At 35.2% G+C, this 19247-nt stretch overlaps 1 protein-coding gene across 3 annotated transcripts in view; it reads right to left on the bottom strand.

Moving 5' to 3' along the window:
• The window catches only part of ADAM2 (ADAM metallopeptidase domain 2), an 80761-nt gene that overhangs the window by 17577 nt on the left and 43937 nt on the right, over positions 1–19247 (bottom strand). For all 3 annotated transcript variants that reach the window (XM_060136317.1, XM_060136319.1, XM_060136318.1), the window contains 4 exons: positions 12680–12816; positions 9887–10067; positions 6135–6233; positions 5826–6021 (listed from right to left, as the gene is read on the bottom strand). In XM_060136317.1, the coding sequence (XP_059992300.1) occupies positions 5826–6021; positions 6135–6233; positions 9887–10067; positions 12680–12816 (613 nt within the window). The remainder of the gene's footprint in view (positions 1–5825; positions 6022–6134; positions 6234–9886; positions 10068–12679; positions 12817–19247) is intronic.

Raw genomic sequence — 19247 nt, 5'->3', positions numbered from 1 at the left:
GGATCTCAGTTGAAAGTCTTAGAGGCAGTAGTAAACTGAAAATAAGCAGTTGATTTTCATCCCAGAGGTCACTTGGAAACATAGCTATGTGTGAGAAATCAAAATTATAAGCTTAGCTAGGGAAGCAGGCCATTGGACAAAAAAAGGCCAAAGTTGGAGGATCTTTTATGACTATAGTGATAAAATTAGAGACTCGGGGGCCTCAACATATAGTATAGTCCCCTCTTAAGACATTTTCCTGCTTCTAAACATGTGAAGAGAAGGAGATTAAAATATAAGGAGGTGACTTCCAGAAAGCAGAGCATATTTTTCTGCAGTTTCTGCATTGTGATTACATACCTGCCAGGGGAAGGAGTCTCAGTAAATATACGATCTCTCAGTTGAAAGCCCTGGAGAGTTATGCCCTAGAAACAAGAGTGAACTAGATATAGACTGAACCTAATCAAAACTCTAACTAAACGTTAACAATTATTGGTTTCTGGTTTAATAAAAGTGATTAGTCTCTTACTTCATATACTTAACAGAAGAAAAAGATGGATGTATCTATATAAGATTGCAGTGTCTATATGAGAGAAGCATTTAGAATGAAGACACAGTTTCTGTAAGTCAAAAATTGAAGAGGAAGACAGTGAAAAAAATTTTAACTAGGAATATGCCTTTATGTAAAATATTCAAGAAAAGATATAAAATAGAGACATCTACATGTAATTGAGTAGGAGAACCATGGTACATATATACTAAAATTAATTACAAAGGATATAAATCTTCAAGAAGGCAAGGTATCAAAAATAAATAAATTGAAATAATTATGGAGAGACAGTTAAATATAAACATAAGCTGAAAGTTAAAAATCTGTGTAATAATACAGTATGTACACCACAGTTCCAAGGCACTCAGGAACACTAAGCAGAATTACGTGCACGCACTCCACACAAACACACATTCAAACAGATAATATGAGGACTGCTACAAACCAAAGACCAAAGAGTGTCTTCATGGCTCAAAGAGAAAAGAGACACAACATGACGGATTTTTCGTCAGAAATATGAAAGCCATATGACAGCGGAGTAACCTCTTTAAAATGCTGATGGAAATAGAGGTTCCAATTCAAGATGGCAAAGTAGAAAGATCCCGAACTCACAACTTCCCACAAATACACCAAATCTACAGCTACATATGGAACAATTTCCGGTGAAGAAAACCTGAAAACTGGCGGAGTGACCACTTCACACTGAGCCAACAAGAGGAAAGCCACACTGAAGCAGGTAGGCAAGGCTGAGACACCACCTTGCTGGAAACCCATCCTGGCAATGGCGATCCACAGTTGGGAGGGAACTCAAAACGTGGAGCTCCTCCCTGAGGGGTGAAGTGTTTGGCTCTCACATCAGGCACCACAACTTTTAAGACCTGCGCCAGAAAGATGAGCCCCTAAAACCTCCAGCTTTGATAACCAACAAGCACTCACGTCCACGAGACCCACAAGGCTATAGAGAACTGTGAAATGCTTCTGATGCGTGGTTTATGCTCAAGGGTCCTACAAGACTGTAACTACAGGAGACAGAGTTCTTAACTGGCTACCACACCCAGGGCACAGCAAGAGGCAGCAGTCAGAGGAGCCCAGTCTTTCTGGGTAAGAGGCCTGTCAGCTTATCTCAGTAGCTGTGGCCTGAGGGGCAGGCTTCTAATGAAACCCATGTCTAAGGACCTGCCCTAACCCTTCACAGAGACTTTGGTGGGTGAGTGCTAATGTCATGTTCTCACCTTGCCACACTCCAGAGTCCCAGTATTTCCCAGAGGGGAGCCTTTACATGCATCTTGTGCTCTGGTTTTTATGTGTGGTGCTTCTCAGGGACACCCCTAGATCACCTGGCTCTAGTGCCAGGGGGGGTTGCATTCCTGGGTCCCCTGGGCTGCTAACAATTAGAAGTTTTTAGCCCCAGGTCACAGCACAGGCAGCAGGCTAAAATGCAGGATTAGTCTTGCTGTGAGAGAGACCTCTTTGCTTTTCTGAAGCTCTGGCCTGAGGGGATGGCATCTGATTTGGGTATATAAAGATAAAATAAACAGGGTACAGGGAAAGATTCTGTTTCTCTGGTGGAATCCTGGCTGATACAGTTGTTAAGACAGAAGGCTCAGTGCTGTATTACTTTGGGGATGTTTTCATCTTTCCTCAGTGGCAGGGTAGCCAAAAGCCAGCAGCCTTACAGCTAATGAAGAGGTCTGACCTATTTTGAGCTTTGTTAAAATCACCAGAGCACAGTCTGAACATTTTCCAAACTTTCACTTACCTAGAAGATCTCTGTTCCCGGGGTGATTTTGTTATTTGGTTTGAGTTAGAGCTCGGCTCAGTGGGAAAAAGAGCCTTACACTCAGGGAATTACTGAAATAATAGAAAGATGACAGCAACATTACAGCAGTTGAGGCAAACAAGAGCCTGCTGGGAGTTTAAAAGGAAACCTTGGAGAACTAGATGATCATAAGTGATGTTGAAAACTTAACACATAACTGGGTCTAAAAAGATGTACACATGCCAAGAACAATCCTGAGGAAGACAAGTTCCCAGTCACTCTTCTCTGGATTATATTTAGGTCCTGAACAAGCAAGAAGTGAAAGCTATGGCGGTTTTGCAAACTGCCTGAAGCTTGAAGCTATCCTTGGCATAGGGTAGAAAATAAAGAGTCAAGGCATTGAAGGGTATCTGATGGGCTATTGGCTTGGCACTAAATTGTACTAATTTGGAGTTATCCCTAGGAAGCCTGGCTTAAAAATAAAAACAAGAACTTGGGAGAAAAAAACCCAACAAACTATCAGTGGAACTATCAGAACTCAGTGGATGCACACAGCACAGAATACAGAACTGGAAAAATTCGTCCAGGAAAGTCACTAAACAAATAAGCAGATTAAACTATTACACTACAACAACAACAACAACAAACCTTAGAGAAATCTGAATCAAAATTGTTAAAATATATTGTCTAAAATTTCTAGTTTTTTAAAAAAAATTTACACTATATGCAAAAAAATGAAATTATGCTACATACCCAGAAAAAAAAAAGCCAACAGAAAATGTCCTCAGAGAGCCCCAATTTTGAATCCAGTAGACAAAGACTTAAATTAGCTATTACAAATATGTTCAAGTTACAAATATGTTCAAGTCACTAGGGGAAACCATCTCTTAAAAACTAAATGGGAAATACTAATATAGACTTTTAAATAAAAATGGGAACCATATATAAATTCTGAAGTTGAAAACTGTATTAACTAAAATGAAAAACTTCACTACAGAAATTTAAAAATCAATAGATTTAATCTGGCAGGTTTTATTGACCTGAAGATAGGTCAATGGAGATTATCTAGTATGAGGAAAGAAAGAAAATCAAATGACAAAAATAGTTTCATGGACCAGTGGGACAACATCAAGCGTATGAAATATTGGCCTATAGGGATTCCCAAACTGAGGAAAAAACAGAAAAGGGCAGTGAAGTATTTTAAGAAATAATGACTGAAAGCTTTTCAAATTTAATGTATACCTATATCTATATTTTTACAAGAAGATTTCTTTAAAAACTCCACATGGAATAATCTTAAAGAGATCCACAGATCATGGTGAAATTGATTCCACTCTTCATTAAAGACAAGGAGGCCAGGTGACAGTAGGCTGATATCTATAGAGTTTTGAAAGGAAAAGACTAAGAATTCTATATTTGGCTAAACTCTCCTCAGAAAATTAAGGGAGAAATGATAGCATTCCAAGATAAACACAGTCAGGGAGAACTCATCTTTAGCAAACCTTTCCAGCAAGACCTACTAAAGTGCATCCTTAAGGCTGAAATCAAAGGACACTAGGAGGTAACCAGGATCTACATGAAGTAACACAATGCTAATATAGTAAATTATCAAATAAAGTAAAAGAAAATATAATAGATAGTATAAACATATCTATTGTTTGGACTCTCTTCTATAGAATTTAAAAGATAATTGCATAAAAACAATTATTATAAAACATTTTCACTAGACTTACATAAAGATGTAAGATGTTTGACAGAAATAGAACAAGGGATGGGAAAACAGAGGTATATATATGCTTTTTGTTTACTTTTGATATTAAGTTAATATTAATTGAATGTCTTAAGATAGTAATTGTAACACCTAAGCAAACCACTCAGAAATAACTAAATATATATAGTAAAAGAAACCACAAAGACATTAAACTATTACACTAGAAAATATCTATTCAATACAAATGAAGAGGTTATTGAGGAATAGAGGATAAAGTATAAGATATATTGAAAACACATAGCAAAATAGCAGATGGAAATATTACCTTACTTACATGAATAGATTAAACACTTCAATCAAAAAGAAGAGATTGACAGAATGTATTATAAGACATGATCCAACTATATGATGGTTGGAACAGTTAGGCGGGTTGGGCAAGGCAGTGATCACCTAAGTCCAATCAGGCAATTATATGGGCCAAGGCTGATGTACAGTTTTATTCTGGATTCACCTCGTTATCTTGGGTGTGACCCTTGTACCCTACCAACTGAGAGCCTTGCAAACATTTATCTTCTCTTCACTGAAAGTTTGCCAGGGATAAATATATGCCCTTTAGTCTCAGCATAGCTTCCTGGCCTACCAACACAGGCAGTTCAAAATGTAGTAAAAGGGGGCTTCCCTGGTGGCGCAGTGGTTGAGAGTTCGCCTGCCAATTTAGAGGACACAGGTTCGTGCCCCGGTCTGGGAAGATCCCACATGCTGCGGAGAGACCACAACAGTGAGAGACCCACGTACAGCAAAAAAAAAAAAAAAAAAAAAAGAAAAGAAAATGTAGCAAAAGGTTCTGGAGGAAGACTAAGATTTTTTTTAAAGGTAAAATTCCTCTACCATTTGGTCTTTGATCATCTTGTGACTACAAGAAAATTCGTAATGCCTTGTAAATTTTTTTTTTAATCTATTAAATTGACCAAGTTTCTGAGCAGCGTTTAAGTTCCAAAGATGCAGACACCTCATGGAAAAATAGCCTATGGTTTTGACAGCCCCTCCCCTTCAATTCCAACTGCTAAAACTTTCCTAGTTTATCTTTCTTTTTTCTTGAAGATCTCTAGCTAAGCCAAGCTTGATCTTCAACTTTCAGAGTCTGCATATGTCCCTAGGAACATAAATGGCTGTCAGTTGTTCCCTAAGATAGGCAAAGTTTCTATCCTGCAGAGATTTAAATTAATTGTCTTTGGTTTCACTGTACTCTAAAGCCTTTAAAAATATCATCAATGCAATACACCTTGATTTTTCTAGTCATTTTCTTGTAGTTGCATCGTCACTTCTTGCTACATCCTTTCCCTAAATTGAATATTTAACACAGGTTTTATATTTAATGTAATTGCTAAATATGTAAATATCAATACATATTACTATTTATTTTCATATCCTTTGTTCTTTTATTTACTCTGTTCTTGCCTTCTTTTGGGTTAATCAAATATGTTAATTGCTTTTGTTTTTCTCCCCTTTATTAGTTTTTAGTTTCTAATTATTATATTATTCTTCTTCTGTTTATCTTAGATTATAAAACAAATACTTGACTTACACCAATTCTTAATTTCTCTGAGTGCTTTCTTTTATTGGAATGATTGAGTTTTGTTTCAGTTATTTTTTTCCTGGTGATACTATCTTTTTCTATTTTTATACCTCTAGAGGTTAATATATTTTTGACATATTAATAGCTTCATTTCATAATATCCTTTGTCTATTCTAATATATATAAAGATATGTATGTTAGTCAGTTTCCAGAAAAAAATATATACAGAAAATCAAATTATGATAAATACCTTCACCAAATATTTCCAAACATTGTTTTATCCCGTTCATACATTTTCCGTTCACACAGATCCATTGATTCTCTGCACATGGATGCCCATCCTGAACATAAAGGTCTTCTTGACATGCTGCAGATGTACCATTGCAATATTCAGAGAGATCACATTCATCAGTGGAAGCCCTACACACTTGTCCTTTTGCTATAAACTGGTGGGGTGAAGTAAATGATATTGAGTACAGCAGAATGTGAACATTTAAATATTATAAAAAATGATAACATTACTAATGTAGGTAATACAAAATTTTTAAAAGGCTCTTACAGCACAAGCATTACAGCACGGTCCAGTAGCACAAGCTGACCCAACATTGAGTCTACATGTGGCTTGGTTACAGCATGGGTCTGGCAGAGCTGCACAATCCTGAAAGGCAAATCAAATGCTCTGAAGTATGTTCCAACTTTTATTTACATTAAATAGATATTTTAATGAGGACAACATATTATATAATATACAGACTGATGCTTAACTTAAATGTTGGCAAACAGAAAAAAATAAAACCTCTTATTCATTCATTTATTTAACATTTATTGGTCACCTAATGTGCTAAACCCAGTGTTCTTTATATCAGTAGGTTTGACTATAATCGTAGTAGGATTTTCTGAAGTCCCAGAGTCCACCAAAGCCAAGACATCGATAACTATAAGTTTATTTGCAGGGGTCGGGGGGAGGGATAAACTGGAAGATTCGGATTGACACATGCACATTACTATCTATAAAATAGATAACTAATAAAGACCTATAGATAACTAATAAGGACCCTCTATACCCACTTTGGTAAGAGTTTTTATCATGAATCGATATTGAATTTTATCAAATGCGTTTTCTGCATCTATTGAGGTGATCATGTGATTTTTGTCTTTTCTTTCGTTGATGTGGTATATCACATTAATTGATTTGCGTATGTTGAACCATCCTTGTGAACCTGGGATGAATCCAACTTGGTCGTGGTGTATGCTCTCTTTTATGTGTTGTTGGATTTTGTTTGCTAGTATTTTGTTGAGAATTTTTGCATTTATATTCATCAAAGATATTGGCCTATAATTTTCTTGTTTGGTAGTGTCTTTTTCTGGTTTTGGTATCAGGATGATGGTGGCTTCATAGCATGACTTTGGGAATGTTCCCGCCTCTTCAATCTTTTGGAAGAGTTTGAGAAGGATCAGTGTAAGTTCTTCTTTGTAAGTTTGGTAGAATTTGCCTGTGAAGCCATCTGGTCCTGGACTTTTGTTTGTAGGGAGTTTTTTAAATTACAGATTCTATTTCACTTCTAGTGCTTGGTCTGTTCAAATTATCTATTTCTTCTTGATTCACTTTTGGTGGGCTGTATGTTTCTAGAAAGTTGTCCATTTCTTCTAGGTTGTTGAATTTATTTGCATATAATTGTTCATAGTTCAACTCCCCTATGGTTTTTTGTTGTTGTTGTTGTTGTATTTCTGCACTATTAGTTGTTATTTCTCCTTTTTCATTTCTTATTTTATTTGGGTCCTCTCAATTTTCTTCTTGGTGAGCCTGGCCAGAGGTTTGTCAATTTTGTTTACTCTTTCAAAGAACCAGCTCTTAATTTTATTGATTTTTTCTATTTTTAAATCTCTATTTTATTTATTTCCTCTCTGATCTTTATTATTTCCTTCCTTCTGCTGATTTTAGGTTTTGTTTGTTCTTCTTTTTCTAATCTCTTTAGGTGGTAGGTTACATAGTTAATTCGAGATTTTTCTTGTTTTTTGAGGAAGGCCTGTATAGCTCTGAATTTCCTTCTAAAAACTGCTTTTGCTGCATCCCGTAGATTTTGTATGTTCATTGTCATTTGTCTCAAGGTATTTATTTATTTATTTATTTATTATTTGTTTGTTTTTGCAGTACGCGGGCCTCTCACTGCTGTGGCCTCTCCCATTGCGGAGCACAGGCTCCGGACGCACAGGCTCAGCGGCCATGGCTCGTGGGCCCAGCCACTCCGTGGCATGTGGGATCTGCCAGGACCGGAGATGAACCTATGTCCCCTGCATCGGCAGGCGGACTCTCAACCACTGCGCCACCAGGGAAGCCCTCAAGGTATTTTTTAACTTCCTCTTTGATTTCATCATTAACCCATTGTTTTTTAGTAGCATGTTGCTTAGTCTCCATGTAATCATTTTTTTCTCATTTCCTTTTCTGTGGTTGATTTCTAGTTTCATGCCATAGTGGTTAGAAAAGATACTTTAAATAATTTTTATGCTCTTAAATTTGTTGAGGCTTCTTTTGTGCCCTAGATGTGGTCAATCCTAGAGAATGTTCCAGGTGCACTTGAAAAGCATGTGTATTCTGGTTTTCTTTGGATGTAATGTCCTGAAAATATCAATTAAGTCTTACTGTTCTATTGTACCATTTAGGATCTCTGTTGCCTTATTGTTTTTCTGTCTAGAAGATCTGTCCATTGATATGAGTGGGTTGTGATACTATATATTGGAAACCCTAAAGACTCCACATAAAACTACTAGAACTGATAAATGAATTCAGCTAGGTAGCAGGAAATAAAATTAACATAGAGAAATCGGTTGCATTTCTTTACACTAATAATGAAATATCAGAAAGGGAATTTTTAAAAATCTCTTTTAAGATAGCATCCAAAAAAAAAAAAAAAACTTAGGAATAAACCTGACCAAGGAGGTGAAAGACTTATATGCTAAGAACTATAAAATATTAATAAAGGACACTGAAGATAATTCAAAGAAATGGAAGGATATCCTATGCTCTTGGAAGAATTAATATTGTTAAAATGGCCATACTGCCCAAAGCAATCTACAGATTTAATGCCCTCTCTATCAAATTACCCATGGCATTTTTCACAGAACTAGAATAACTAATCCTAAAATTTATATGGAACCATAAAAGGCTCAGAATTGCCAAAGCAATCCTGAGGAAAAAGAACAAAGCAGGAGGTATGACCCTCCTAGACTTCAGACAATACTACAAAGCTACAGTGTGGTATTGGCACGAAAACAGACATATGGATCAATGGAAAAGAATAGAGAACCCAGAAATAAACCTACACACCTATGGTCAATTAATCTTTGACAAAGGAGTCAAGAATATACAGTGAAGAAAAGAAAGTCTCTTTGGCGAGTGGTGTTGGGAAAGCTGGACAGCCACATGTAAATCAATGAACTTGGGCCATTCCCCCACACCACACACAAAAGTAAACTCAAAATGGCTTAAAGACTTAAATATAAGACACGACACCATAAAACTCCTAGAAGAGAATATAGGCAAAATATTCTCTGACATAAATCATAGAAGGTAATAGAAATAAAAGCAAAAATAGGGCTTCCCTGGTGGCGCAGTGGTTGAGAGTCCGCCTGCCGATGCAGGGGACACGGGTTCGTGCCCCGGTCCAGGAAGATCCCACATGCCGCGGAGCGGCTGGGCCCGTGAGCCATGGCCGCTAAGCCTGCGCGTCCGGAGCCTGTGCTCAGCAACAGGAGAGGCCACAGTGGTGAGAGGCCCGCATACCGCAAAAAAAAAAAAAAAAAAAAAAAAGAAAGACATACTAAGGAAGTGTATGCTCAAGCGGGGAAGTATAAACCTAGGTCAACTCACCTATAGCAGGGGACCAGTACTGGTCCATGGCCTGTTAGGAACCAGGCCACACAACGAGAGGTGAGTGGTGGGTGAGCGAGCAAAGCTTCATCTGCCGCTCCCCATCACTCCCCATCACTTGCATTACCACCTGAACCAACCCCCGCCCCCGTCCGTGGAAAAATTGTCTTCCACGAAACCATCCCTGGTGCCAAAAATGTTGAGGACCGCTGAGCTATAGGGTTAAGACCTTGAAAATCACCAGTATGAATAATCTACAAACTGCTGAATTCATATACCAATATTTAAGTGTACTCATTAATATAATCCCAGTATACATCCTTAAGGTCTTTGTTGAAAAGGAAGTTTGATAAATTAGGTAAAATGGCAGTGTGACAGTATAAAAATTAACTAATAATTTTTTTATGTAATTCTGGTGTGTAATCTTCCAAATTAGTACCAACCTCCTGATCCCCACAGTCACATTGTTCTCCTTCTTCGACTTTTCCGTTACCGCAAACTGCCACTTTGTATGTTGAACCTAAACGTGGCTGGTTTTGAAGACACTGGGACTTTGACTTTGAAATAAAATGTGCAAAATCTTCCATACTGCAGTTACTAAAGATCTTCACACCACTGGAATGACTAAAAATACATCAAACATCAGACTTTTATGTAACTGTCGCTTCCGTAAATTGACTAGCCTCAGAAGAAAAGTCTATAATCTAATGATAAATATAGCTAATATAAAATTACTAAATTTTAAGGCAATAGACTCAAATTCTAGTCATGTGGATTATTACAGGAAAATGTTTTTTGCATGAGGACCATGAAAAACATTAGAAATTTTTGGACAAACTACCAATTTTGGTGTTTTTTGTGGTTGCATCCAGCTTGAATATACTCTTTAATTATATTAACCATAAATAATAGATTTATTATTACATTGCCAACAACTCAGATGATTTCTATCTAAATACCAGAAAACAAAAGGAGAAAAATTGATAGAACTTTAATATTATTGAGAACTAGGCAATGCAAGAGGTTTACTCTGTGTGAACTTGTTTATAGAGGGGTACACTTTCTGATAATGAATGTTGTCATTAGGAAGAGATTATCAATCATAGTTATATCCAATTGGATAATTTATTTGCAGCTTGAATCCTTGCACATATTTGCTGGATGTTCTCATTCTCTATTCTCCCATTTTTCCTTGATAATAGAGCCTCTTATACATAACTTCCTTGTATAATACATTTAGCTTTTGTAAAGCTAGGAGCAGACCATTGGCCTTAAATGAAACCATAAATTTAAGTTATATGAAGTAATGTTTACAGCTGTGCTTTTATCTGCCCTTTCATTCTATTGGCAAGAGGCCCCAGTTTCTGGCCATATGGACCTCTATATAAAGTTACTAAACTGTCCTCACGATATGGCACCTAGCTTCAACCTGGGCACCTGATCAAAGAGAGAGTACAGAGAAATTTGCAAACTCTTTAATTATCTAATCTTGAAAGTCACACACCATCAACTCTACCATGGTCTATTTGATGAAAACAAGTCACCAAATCCAACCCATACTCAATAGGAGGGAAATTAAACTCTACCTCTTGAAGGGAGAAGTAGCAACAATTTGTGGATGTATTTGAAAACTACCATTCTCTTTTACTTTCATTTTACTTAAAATTAAAAAAAAAAAAGCTATACTCTGTTCTATCTCAATGTATTTTATTAAACATTTTTTTCCTTAGTCATTGTTTCCAAAGCTCAGATATATTGCTACCTTCGAATGAGCCAAAAAAGCACAGTTTCATAATGACAACTTCTTTATCTAAAGAAACAAAGTTCCTAATTAAAATATTAAAATGTCAAAGAAAGTTGAAATTCGGAAACATATTAGGTAGCATGTCTGACTCGCTGGATACATAGACTGAATAAAACATGGACTACTGATTGTGAGCCCTCAGAAAAATGACAGTCTTTTGTAAAAAAAAATCTGTGTGGGCCATGTATTTTCTATGGATTACAGAAACAAAATAACATGTTAAACTCCTTAAGTACTTCTATTTAATAAGCCAAATTTTAAGGTTAGATTGAGGACACCTGCCTCAGAAAGGCATATGTCCTACTAGGACTCCGTCCTGTGCAAAATCACTGAATGTGATAGTGTCAAAAGGCATTAAAGATGAATAATTCTAGAAGATGTTTCCCACCAGTTTAAAGACAGCAATGAATCCTTTTCAAATATGCCCTCTTTATTCAGATTTTCCTTTAAATAGTAGATTTTCACATCATTTTTTTGCCATTCAATGATGAATAAAATGTCTGTGTTGTCCAAAATTTTAGAATCATGCAATGCTATTCAAATGATGCAAAGCATTTAAAGATATGATTAATAAGCATTTTTTGCAAGATTGTAATTTGTCAAACTAAGCTTTTTAAAAAAGCATTTCCACAGATGAATGGTTTCTATATGTGTGTTAATAATTCCACCAATTTTATACAGGCCATAATTATATATTTTTAAGTGGAATTTCTATTTTTTTCATATCTACACAAGAATCAAAGTTATGTTAAAAAATTAATGAAAAAAGTTTCAACATTCATTAAGATTGTAGGCTAAGTTTTTTGGTTGATTAAGGTGCTTTGGGGAGAAATTGGAAAGTGAAAAAAAGGCAAAATATTAGAGATAATATAAAAGAAATTAAATGTACTGTTAAATAAAATGTACTGTTGGGTTACAGTTTAAAAAAATAAAATAAATAAAAAGTATAAGAGACTGGGTCCAGTCACTGACTGGATGATGGTTTCCATAAATCTCCTGACTATTTGGTTCTAATTCCGTAAAATCTCATAGCATATTCTAAATACTGAGGATAATAGCAAAAATCTCAGTAGGCCTTTGAGGCATGATAACTGCTGCAAAACGCCTCCTCTAATAAATCATTCTTGTATAACGAACACAAGCCCATACTTGGCTTATCAAATCATGCATTAAATTATAAAATCATGCAAGTAACAGTGATAAATGTAGAGGTAAGTCACATGAGATAGCAAGTGTGACATTAGATTACAAGAAATATTGAGATATGCAGCAGGGGCACTGGAATACATATTTTGATCTGGGGTCATTGGCCACAGTTTATATTCGACCATTAATAATTATTTTAATAACATAGACTTTCATAAACAAAATACACCAAACTTATTTTCATATAAACTATATATGTAAAGCATATAAAAGCAAAGCATCTTACATTGCTTCTGGGTTCATTACGCAGACAGCTCCTGGGCAATGGCATTTGTTGATGTCATCATAAGTTATTCCCATACTAAGGCTCAGTAATTGAGCCATAATAACTGCAAGTGATTCCAGACTTATGGTTCTGGGGTGCTGGGGAAAAAACCATACATGTATACATTCACATTTTAGGAGATAATTTATTTACCTGGAGTATAATGTAATTATTAAAAATAGTCACATGATAAAATAGAATAGAGACATCAGATATGTTAATCACAGAAATGCCATCCATGTTGGTCTAATATGTTACAGGTACCATTATCAATATAAGGAAAATATGAAAAGTGAAGTGTGAAATTTTACAAAAATGTAAATGTATGGTTCATTTGGTGGCATCAGGCCAAGAACATATTTGTCCCAATAACTTGTTAATCATATATAACAATAGCTATAACCATGTTTGTACTCATAAAAGAAAGTCTTTAAAGACACACACATATACACACACAGTATCAATTATAAATGAACAGTTTGTGCTCATTTATAATTTAGTTATAGGAGATAATATTTTATATGCTGTTTCATGCATTTAAAAAACATAAATTAGCTCACTGAATTAATATATATTATGATAATAATGACTGATAAGAATGCTAACTCTCCACAGTTGCTTAAACTTTATTTTCAAAACTAAATGCTTTTATCACTTTTTAACAAATGTAAGATGCTTATTATAGCACACTTAGACCATGCTAAACATACGATTTTTAAGAAAAATCCACAAATCACAATATCCCTTCAAATATATCTAATAACATTGATGACTATACTTCAGGATAGGTTCCTAGGGATATATTTTGGTATCTTCTGTTTGCCTCTGTCAATCAACTTTCCATTACTTTCCACCCTACTCTCCAGATCAGAAGGACTATACCAATGGATTATGTCAAAGGGTTCCTTTGCCCTCTGCTCTCACCTTGATTTGGTCTAATGGGGAGGAAAGGGTGAGAAAAGAGCAGGGTATTTATTACCATCACTTCCAGGGTACCTATGACTGTCTGAACCCTTGAGTAGAGGTTTCTACCTTCCATGTATAACCCTAATAAACTGACACTGTCCTTTCCTTCAAGCCTAGGGGACAATTACATATCTTTATTACTAGCCCTGAGGTAATGCAAAGTCCCTACATCTTGCGTACACATTGATAAATGGTCCCTTTATCAAAATAACACAGGTGAATGTACCATCCATTTTCAGAGAGAGAGGGGTGGAGGAGAGAGGGGGAGAGAGGGAGGGAGGAGGGAGGGAGGGAGAAGAACAAAAAGAAGAGAAGGAGGAGGGGGAGGGGGCAAGGGGAGGTAGATGAAGAGGAGGAGGAATGCTTGAGTCTATGGGGAAGAAAATGACGGATTCTGATAAATTTTGCACATTTAAATAATAGGATATTATAAATAATAATATAATAAATAAGAGACTATTATGTTATCAGTGTAGTTATTCAGCTTTTCTTGTCTTCAGGATATTGTAGGAAAGGCCTGGCAATCATTCAATCAATATATCTTTACAATTGCTTTTTTTTTTTTTTTTTGTGGTACGCGGGCCTCTCACTGTTGTGGCCTCTCCCGTTGCGGAGCACAGGCTCCGGACGCGCAGGCTCAGCGGCCATGGCTCTCGGGCCCAGCTGCTCCGCGGCATGTGGGCTCCTCTCGGGCCGGGGCACGAACCCGTGTCCCCTGCATCAGCAGGCGGACTCTCAACCACTACGCCACCGGGGAAGCCCTACAATTGCTTCGTTTTCTCCGTCTCTCCTGTTCCTTATTATCACTCATAGCGCAGTAAGAGGGAAATAACAACATCCAAAAAATTTCATGTGATTTGTATAAAGTCCCAATATGCAACTTTTTTATTCTTTATCTTCTGATTAGTGCATATGTTCTGGTCTCTCCTTTCCTTGTATCAAAGGATCAAAGACATGGTTTTGTATTTGAGATGGAATTTCTTTACATTCCCTTTCTGACACTCTTACTTCTATTACTCAGCTTGGGCTGCCCTCAAACAACATCACAGAGAACGTTGCTCAAGGTGCCAGCAGGGTCAGTTTCTGGTGAGGTGTGTCTCCCAGGCTTCTGGAGGGCTGCCTTTGCCCTGCGTCCTCAGTGGCCCTCCCGCCTTGTGTGCTGGCTCCTCCTCTTCCCACAAAGACACCAGTCCTATTGGATTAGGGGCCCAGGCTTATGACCTACTTTAACCTTAATGACTCCCTTAAAGGCCCCTTCTCCAAATACAGCCACACTGGGGGTTAGGGCTTCAGTATATGAATTTTAGGGGGACACAACTTAGTCCATAACAGACTAGTACGAAAACCTTGAAAAATGTATGACTGGAGTACGAGAATTTGCTAAAAGTTATGGTTATGACTACTTCTGTTATGAAAATAACATAAGGGAAAAAGTAAAAATATATTTAGCATTGGATTTTTAAAAATATTTTTAGAAAAAATTTACAACTAAGCAGACTAGTTTCTTTTGGTGAATAATGCCTGCTTAGGACAACCGTTGTCAAATAACAAGAACAGCACCTGGTGTTTGTTATGGCTTCTTATGTGCCAATCACTAGGCTGAGAAATTTCCTGACAAGTAAGTATTGAGACTTCCTTTATTGTGTACCATGTGGTCATTTTCTATAAATGTGTCTGCCATGTATGTTTTGTAGTCTCTAATTTAGGAATCAAGATTCTACATAGGCCTTTCAGACAAAGCTTATCAATAGTGTTTAAATTTTCTAAATTTTGTTCTGAGAGATTAATTATTGCTTTGTTTATTTTAGAGTTATTTAGCTAGGTACATATGAGTTCAGGTTTATTCATATAATGATAGTCAAAGTATATTTCATCCTAAATAATGAATCACTTAAAATTCATATTTATTTTACTTGAAAAACATTTTGCTGTTTTATGTTAATATTGATACATTAATTTTCCTTTGGTGACATAGTCTGTTCTTTTTCTTATTCTTAAAATTTCTGTAGCATTATACATGAGTTTGAAACTTATAAAGAGAAAACAACCTGATAATTTTTAATAGCTGAAATTAAAACTTTAAAAAATCTCTTTTGATTATTGTCCCTCTGAAATTACTAACAACATTTTATTCTGTATGATGGCTTCATGCTTTTTAAATAATTTTATCTTAAGTCAAGTGTACAAATCTTAAGTGCCTTGATGCAGTTTTATATAAATATACATACATATATGTATATATACAATATCTATATACACACATATACACATGCATAATTTATTTATACATATTATTTGTGCACACATATATACACACATATTTGTGAAGTGCATGTATGTGTGCATGTGACACATACCTACACAACCACGACAGTGAATAAGATATAAAATATTTTTATCACTCAGGAAGTTCTCTCCAGCAAGTTTTCAGGAATTATCTCGCCACAAAATTTAACTTCTATTCTGATGTTTAACAATATCTTTCCTACACTTTATCTTCAGAAAAATGGCATACAAAGTAAAGATTCTTTTGTTTGTGGTTTCTTTTGCCCAACATACAGTTTTTGAGATCAATGGTGAGTATAACAGTACTTCTTTTTATTACTTACATTATATGAAGCAATAAAAAGCACATGTTTATCAATTTCATGGATAATCAGTATTGTTAAGATGTCAAATTGACCTAAAGATTCAATTCAAAACCAAAGTCCGAGTAGTTTTTGTTGAAACTGACAGCTGATTTTAAAAGAGAAAGTCAGAAAACCTAGAAAAGCTAAATCAGTCTGAAGAAGAAGAAGTAGCGTTTACACTATAATTTTCGATGATTTACCATAAAACTATAGTTATTAAGACAAGGTGGTGCTGGAGAAAGGAGACATAAAGCTGTCTATCTATATATCTATCATCTATTCATCATCATCAACTCTATCTTGTACCTATCTTTTAAAATTTAAGTATATATTTATGTTTAATTATTAGCCATTGTATTAATCAGGCTTCTCTAGAGAAATAGAATCAATAGCACACATACGATAAGGAATATTATACATGAAGAGGCTTATTATAAGGAACTGGCTCACACAATTCTGAAGGCTGGCAAGTCTAAACCTGCAGAGTGGGCTGGCAGCCTGGGCACACAGGAGAGCCGATGGCACAGATGAAGCCTGAAGGTATTCTGCTGAAGAGTTTCTTCTTGCTTGAAGAGGATGGACTTTTTGTTCTATTCAAACCTTCAACTGATTAGATGAGGCCAACCCACATTATGGAGGGCAAAGTGCTTGACTCAGATTTCACTGATTTAAATATTAATCTCATCAAACCCCTCCAAGTTGACATATAAAATTAACCACCACAAGTATCTCTCAAACTTTACAGGTTCAGATTCAAAATGAAACTTTCTTCCACCCTTACATTCCCCTCTGCCCCCAAAGCCAGCTGCCCTGCCTTCCTCTACCTAGCTTCTCAAGAATAATCTTGAGCATAATCACTGTTTCCGTGCCATTCATGGCATGTATCCAGTAACTTAGCAAGCCCTATATGTTCTGCTTTCATTATATATATCAGATAAAAGCTACTTCTCGCATATCCAAGAATAAAACACCAGTTAATACCATTTATCTGCAATTGTCTCCTATATGGTCTCCTTGTTGTGGATCCTCACCCCTCTATGATCACTTTTGTATAAGGTAACCAGAGAAATATTTCTCTCTGGCTTAAAAACTTCCAGTGCCTTTTCATTGCAAAGAGGATAAAATCCAAAATGATTTACCAAGATCCATAAGGCTGTATATGATTAGTCTGTTGCTTACTTCGACAATCAATATTTTCACAACCATCTTGTTCTTGATATCCATTTCCATCTGAAAGCCTTGAATTTAATGATCATTTTCATGGGTTCTGATTTCCTAGGTCTTGCAATGACTGCCTTTGTCTCATCATTCATTCCTCTTCTTAAAAACCTTCTCCTCGAAATTTTTCTCTGATCACCCCAGCTAAAATAGCCTACCTCACATCCCATCAATTTTTATCATATTCTCCTAATGTATCTTCTTATTAGGAAATGCAAATACAAGATTGAAATAATTGGTTCCCTCAAAATTGTGTAGAATGTGTTCCTAAAAGCATTGTTTTTCCCCTTGTGAGATTTTAAAATAATATATCAATTCTTTTAATACCTTGGTGTTATTCTGAATTTCTAGTTCTTCTTGTGTAACTTTTTAGTAAATTATGGGCTTCTATTAACAATATACTATTTGTCTAAGTTTTCAAATTTATTTAAGTTATAAATTGTTCTATTATCTCTTAAATGTTATTTATATCTGTATTTCTCCATTATTTTTGTAATTTTATTAATATATTCCTACTCTGTCTTATAAAAATAGTTTTGCCAGAAATATTTTTGTTCTTAATTTTTTAAAGGCCTAATATCTTTTTTGAATATCTCCGTCCTACCGATCATCTGTCTTTCTTTGATTTTTGCTTTTATCTTCACTATTACCTGTGTTCAACATGTTTTAGGGCAATGTTGTTTCCATCTTTCCACATATTTTAGGTTGGATAATTGGCTCACTGATGTAAAGGTTTATTTTCTGCAAAATTCACTAGATACTAATATCCTTAACTATTCTGCCTGATATTCTGCCTGACATATTGCCTAATCAGTTTATCTACACTGCAATATCTTAACTACCATACTTTTATAAAAAGTTTATATCTTCAACTTTTACTCAATTTCAAAACTGCTTTATTTTCTTTTTTTATATTTATAAGATTTTAGTATAAGCTTGCCAATTTTACCCCCAAAAGCCTGCTGAGATTTTTATTAGGAATTGCACTGACATCTCTTCAATATCGTAAAAGAAAACTGAATTCTATACGAAAGAGAAAACATTTCAATAAAGTAAGAACAAAATCAATATGAACATATCAATAGCTATAGTAAAAAATTCTGTTACCAAAATGGGACATTTAGAAAAAAATTCATATAACTTTAAATGGAATTAATTCCCCTTCAAAAATAATGACAGGATAAAAAAAATACATTTTTTAAAGTTTAGAAAATTAGAAATGGAATTGAGCTTTCTTATTTCGTTAAAGAATGTCTATGATAAACCAGAATGAACATAATACCTAATAGTACAATATTGAGAGTTTTTCCCTTGAGATCAGGAATGATACAAAAATGTCTACTATGAATTCAGTTAAACAGTGTTCAACTTGAATCGTTCTTGGGATCCTAGGCAATTCAATAGGAGAAAAACACTAAAAAAAATAAAAGACATATTGGAAAAAAAAGAATAAAATTGTTTTAATTCACATATGACAAAGTTGGACACAGAAAAATTTAAATCTAAAACTACTAGAAATAAATATAGAAATATTATTGTATACAAGTCAGTGTATAACATTCAGTTGTTTTTCAACATAACAGAAACTCATAAATTATACTTAAAATATAGTATTTACTAATATCATCAAACAGTATAGAATTTACTGGTATGACTAGGAATAAATCAAACAAAATATTTGCAAAACTTCTACATACAAAGCTACAAACAGGGGC

This window comes from Lagenorhynchus albirostris, chromosome 21 (assembly GCF_949774975.1).
Source record: "Lagenorhynchus albirostris chromosome 21, mLagAlb1.1, whole genome shotgun sequence".
In the NCBI taxonomy this organism is placed as follows: Eukaryota; Metazoa; Chordata; class Mammalia; order Artiodactyla; family Delphinidae; genus Lagenorhynchus; species Lagenorhynchus albirostris.
The sequence above is the reverse complement of the archived record's forward strand: the minus strand, read 5'-3'. Positions and strand labels throughout refer to the sequence as shown.